This window comes from Borostomias antarcticus (assembly GCF_949987555.1).
Source record: "Borostomias antarcticus genome assembly, chromosome: 5".
Lineage (NCBI taxonomy): Eukaryota > Metazoa > Chordata > Actinopteri > Stomiiformes > Stomiidae > Borostomias > Borostomias antarcticus.
Window position 1 is genome coordinate 24,565,086 of NC_140238.1, and position 4,127 is coordinate 24,569,212.

The following is a 4,127-nucleotide window of genomic DNA, read 5'->3' on the forward strand; positions in this document are numbered from 1 at the left end:
AATCTACAGTATTGGTACTATAGTACCGGTATTTTGAGCATTTTACTGTATTTGTATCTTCTGCAGAACTGAGAGTTTACTGTATTACGGCGTGGTGGGATAGACTGAAGAAGGAACTTAAAACAGGTTGTAGCCTAATTATTGTTATTTCATTTTATTTTTTACTCTATGGGCCTATGTTCTATTGTGTGTTCTGTGCAAATCATATTGCACATCAAGTTGTGTTTGCTGTGATGTATAGGCTACTATATTTTTGGAAAAAATAATGTTACTGTATACAGGTATTTGTATTGTTTTATATTGAGTATAAAAACATTATATGGCAATATTTTACGTACAACAGGAGAAAGTGTAAAACTGAACATGCAAAGGCATAATTCTCTAAAAAGTAAAAAAAAAAATTAGACTAGAGAAGAATGTCAGCTGATATGAAACGGTCTCTGTGTAGAAATCGATATGTCAAGCTGGTATTAAAGACTGGTATGAAGCGGTCTTTGTGCGGAGATCGATATGTCAAGCTGGTATTACAGTAAACTCTGGTTGGCCAGGATTCCCTTCCTTGATGTGCACAATTTATCCTCTTTTGTGAGGACAACCTGATTCAAGTGCAAGGAATATCCGAAATGTTGTTAAAGATTTATTGACAAGTACAAAAATGTAGATACTGTAGATACAGACAGACACAAAACAAACAATTATTTTCATCAACTCAATACAGTTTACAGTGCTTGAATGATTGTAACAAGAGGTATCAAACTAAAACACAGAACACAGTAGTTGGAGAACACGGTATCTGACGCATGTCTCTGATGTTGAGCACAGTGCTGTTGTGACATGGCGTGTGCACAGTGTCTGTCCCTAAACCTCCTACAGATGATATGGAGGGGTGACTAACTCACCCGCTACCCATCACTAACCCACCACCTGCTACCCAAGCCTGGATCACCTCCCTAACACCATACGTTACGACAGCATGTCTGACAAAGAGCTTGTGTTGAATTCCAATTTGTTTACATGAGTTTGTTTACGTGAGTTCAGCAGGTCACTCCAGGGTCTCCGTCTGATAAGGGACATGGTGACTGTCTGGGTGGTGACATATCATTCTGCGCTGACCTGGGGTGACAGAGGGCACACACTCGTTGAGAGACAACAAGTTGACAAACAACACCGAGACGAAGGTAAACAGCCACACAGTACAAAAATAGGAGACTGATTGAATTGAGAAGTTTGGGCACGACAACAGTTCCTGGTCAGGGCGAAGAGTATATCTCTGTCTCAATGTTAGAGAGAGACCGTGGTGCTCAGGCCCTGGATATCATGCCTCTTCACGTAGTTCTCTCTAAGGACTGTCCAGAGACCAGTCACTGTCCATATTGACTCAGTTCTGGGGCTCAGTTGATTTTGGGCAGCAGCTGTTCTGAGAACAGCTTCTTGAGCTGGGCCACCTCCTCGCTCAGGGAGCTGAGCTGGGACTTGAGCGCGTGGTTCTCCGTCTGGTATGGGGACTTGAGCGTGTGGTTCTCCATCTGGTACGGGGACTTGAGCGCGTGGTTCTCTGTCTGGTACGGGGACTTTAGCGCCTGGTTCTCCGTCTGGTACGGGGACTTTAGCGCCTGGTTCTCCGTCTGGTACGGGGACTTGAGCGCGTGGTTCTCCGTGTGGTACGGGGACTTCAGCGCGTGGTTCTCCGTCTGGTACGGGGACTTGAGCGCGTGGTTCTCCGTGTGGTACGGGGACTTCAGCGCGTGGTTCTCCGTCTGGTACGGGGACTTGAGCGCGTGGTTCTCCGTGTGGTATGGGGACTTCAGCACGTGGTTCTCCGTCTGGTACGGGGACTTGAGCGCGTGATTCTCCACGTGGTACGGGGACTCTGTGTGACCCGGAGGGGCGGAGCCAGCCTGGACGAAGCAGCCTGCCGGGGCGCCGTACGGAGGAGACTCCGCCCTCTGCTGCTGCCGGCCTCTCCTCGCCTCCTCCCCGCCCGGCTGATGTGACCAGCGTCCTGCCAGCCCCGCCCCCTCGGCTCTGGCCATGTCGGTGTGCCCGTCCTGCCTGGGTGTTAGCTGTGCGTGCATCAGCTGTGGGGGGCTGCGCCGGCTGCCCTCCCCCCAGGCCTCGCCGGACTCCCCGCTGCCCATCTTGAAGCGAAGTTTGTGGGGCAGGTTCTTCATGGCGTCCCCTGAGTCCAGCCTCCCCGCCGCCGCCCTGGACGCGTCCCTGGGGGAGTGCGCGGGGGAGGGGGAGCGCCGCAGCTCGTAGCCTAGCTCCTCCCCCCCGCGCGGGGACACTTTCCCCTGGTCGCTCAGCCGGTCCTCGAAGAAGATGGGGCTGCCCACGCTGGAGCCCCCCGGGGTGGAGAAGCCGGAGTCCTCTGAGGCGCTGGCCCCGTCACTGGAGCCCCGGACGGCGAACTGCCCCGCCTGGCCGATGGAATGGATGACGGGGGCACTGGGGGGGTAGTATTGCGGGGCCTGGGGCTGCGGAGGGGCGGGCGCAGGGGCCACAGGCAGGACGGGGGCCCTGGAGGGGTCTTTGACCAGGCCGAAGCGGAACTTGAGAGCCAGGAGCTCAGCCCGCAGGCGGGCGTTCTCCTCCAGCAGCGCCATGACCCGGTTCTCCAGCACCATGTCATTCACCCGGCGCTTCTCCCGCGAGCGCTTGGCCGCCTCGTTGTTCTTCTTGCGCTTGTCCCAGTAGCCGTCGTCCTTCTTCTCCTGGGGGGTGAACTCCCTCTTGCGACGCAAGGCGCCGGCGGAGGAGGAGGAGGCGGGGCCGTCCTTGCGTTTGAGCGGGGCGGCGCGGCCCAGCAGGGAGCGGGCCAGCAGGCTGCTGGAGGTCAGGATGGAGACGGCCTCGTCAGTGAAGGACAGCGGGCCGCCCGGCCCGGGGGCGTTGGTGCCGGGGTCCAGGCTCTGCAGCGGCTCCCTCATCTCCTGAGACTCCTCTTCAAACATCACAGCTGGGGCCTCTTCCTGGGATCCTCCTGCAGCGGCGTGACGCGCTTGTATCGGGACTCTCTTGTGGATCCCAGAGCAACACTGCCACCTAGCGGGGGAAACGAGAGAAGACAAACGGAGAGGGAATTTAGTGGTTACGCAAGACGTGTTACCACATGATATTATGTAACCATCTTTCCTGTAAAACTGGAGCTACTTGTACAATAACCCATCATGACTTGCAAAGAATTTAAGGTGGAGCAATGCAGGCTACTACGTGAAAAACAAACATGTTTGTCTACTTTGCAGTATCTAGGCCAATTTACTGATAGGCTATAATTTCATAGACTAGATATTTTTTATGGAATAAGCATAAGGCCACTTGTTCGCAAATAGCCTATAATTTAGGATATTCTTTTGAAAATGTAAAATCTTTAATTCTTCCATCGAATCTAAGCTAACCTATTTTCCAGACAAGCCGAATGAGTAGAGCCGCTTATCAGCGCTGACCTACATGTTGGTTACATGGCGCCGTGTCGCTGTCAGCAGTGACCTCATGTATAATTTCTTTGTAAAGTCAGCGGTGACCTGCATCAACTCCGTTACTATTTATTTTACCTAAGCCGTTTGCTTTAGGCTGTCAGCTATCTAGGTCAGCCGGCTGACATGTTGACATAGCTACAGGAACCTCAGGGACACTTTAAACTGTTTTGCTGCTCCACACTCCGAGTGACGGGCTTCTTTCTCACAGTTCAACAGCGATTAACATTATTTATTTATAGTCAGCCGGAAACCGCAAAATAAACCCAGTCGAACTATTAATTCAGCAAACCAGAAAATGCGATAAAATCACGAATCTTTTAAAAGTTCATCAAAGACGACACAGTTGTCTACTTTATGCAATATAATAACGAAGACACATCCCCTAAACGAAAACAAGGACTTCTAATTACAGCAGACTAGAGCTCAATCCTGTCATCGGACATGAGAACGCGTAGCGCCTCGCTGGTTCCTTTTACGCACGCCAAGTTGCGCTTACGATAGTGTTTGCTTAATTGTGCTCCGTTTCCTTGCCGTATGTAGGCCCAATCTACACTGTTGAAATACAATCCAGTCAATATAAGTTTATTTACCTCCAATGAGAGACTGCAAACCAGGTAGTTCTCGTCACCGCGGAGACGCAGAGATCAC

At 51.7% G+C, this 4,127-nt stretch overlaps 1 protein-coding gene across 1 annotated transcript in view; it reads right to left on the reverse strand.

The window, feature by feature from the left end:
• Positions 1–503: 503 nt before the first annotated feature.
• nfil3-6 (nuclear factor, interleukin 3 regulated, member 6) overlaps positions 504–4,127 on the reverse strand; it is a 3,825-nt gene continuing 201 nt past the window's right edge. Inside the window, exons 1-2 of the mRNA XM_084437953.1 lie at positions 4,070–4,127; positions 504–3,045 (exon numbers count right to left, since the gene is read on the reverse strand). The exon at positions 4,070–4,127 is cut by the window's right edge and continues 201 nt beyond it. Coding sequence (XP_084294079.1) covers positions 1,392–2,954 — 1,563 coding nt within the window. The 5' untranslated portion in view covers positions 2,955–3,045; positions 4,070–4,127 and the 3' untranslated portion in view covers positions 504–1,391. The remainder of the gene's footprint in view (positions 3,046–4,069) is intronic.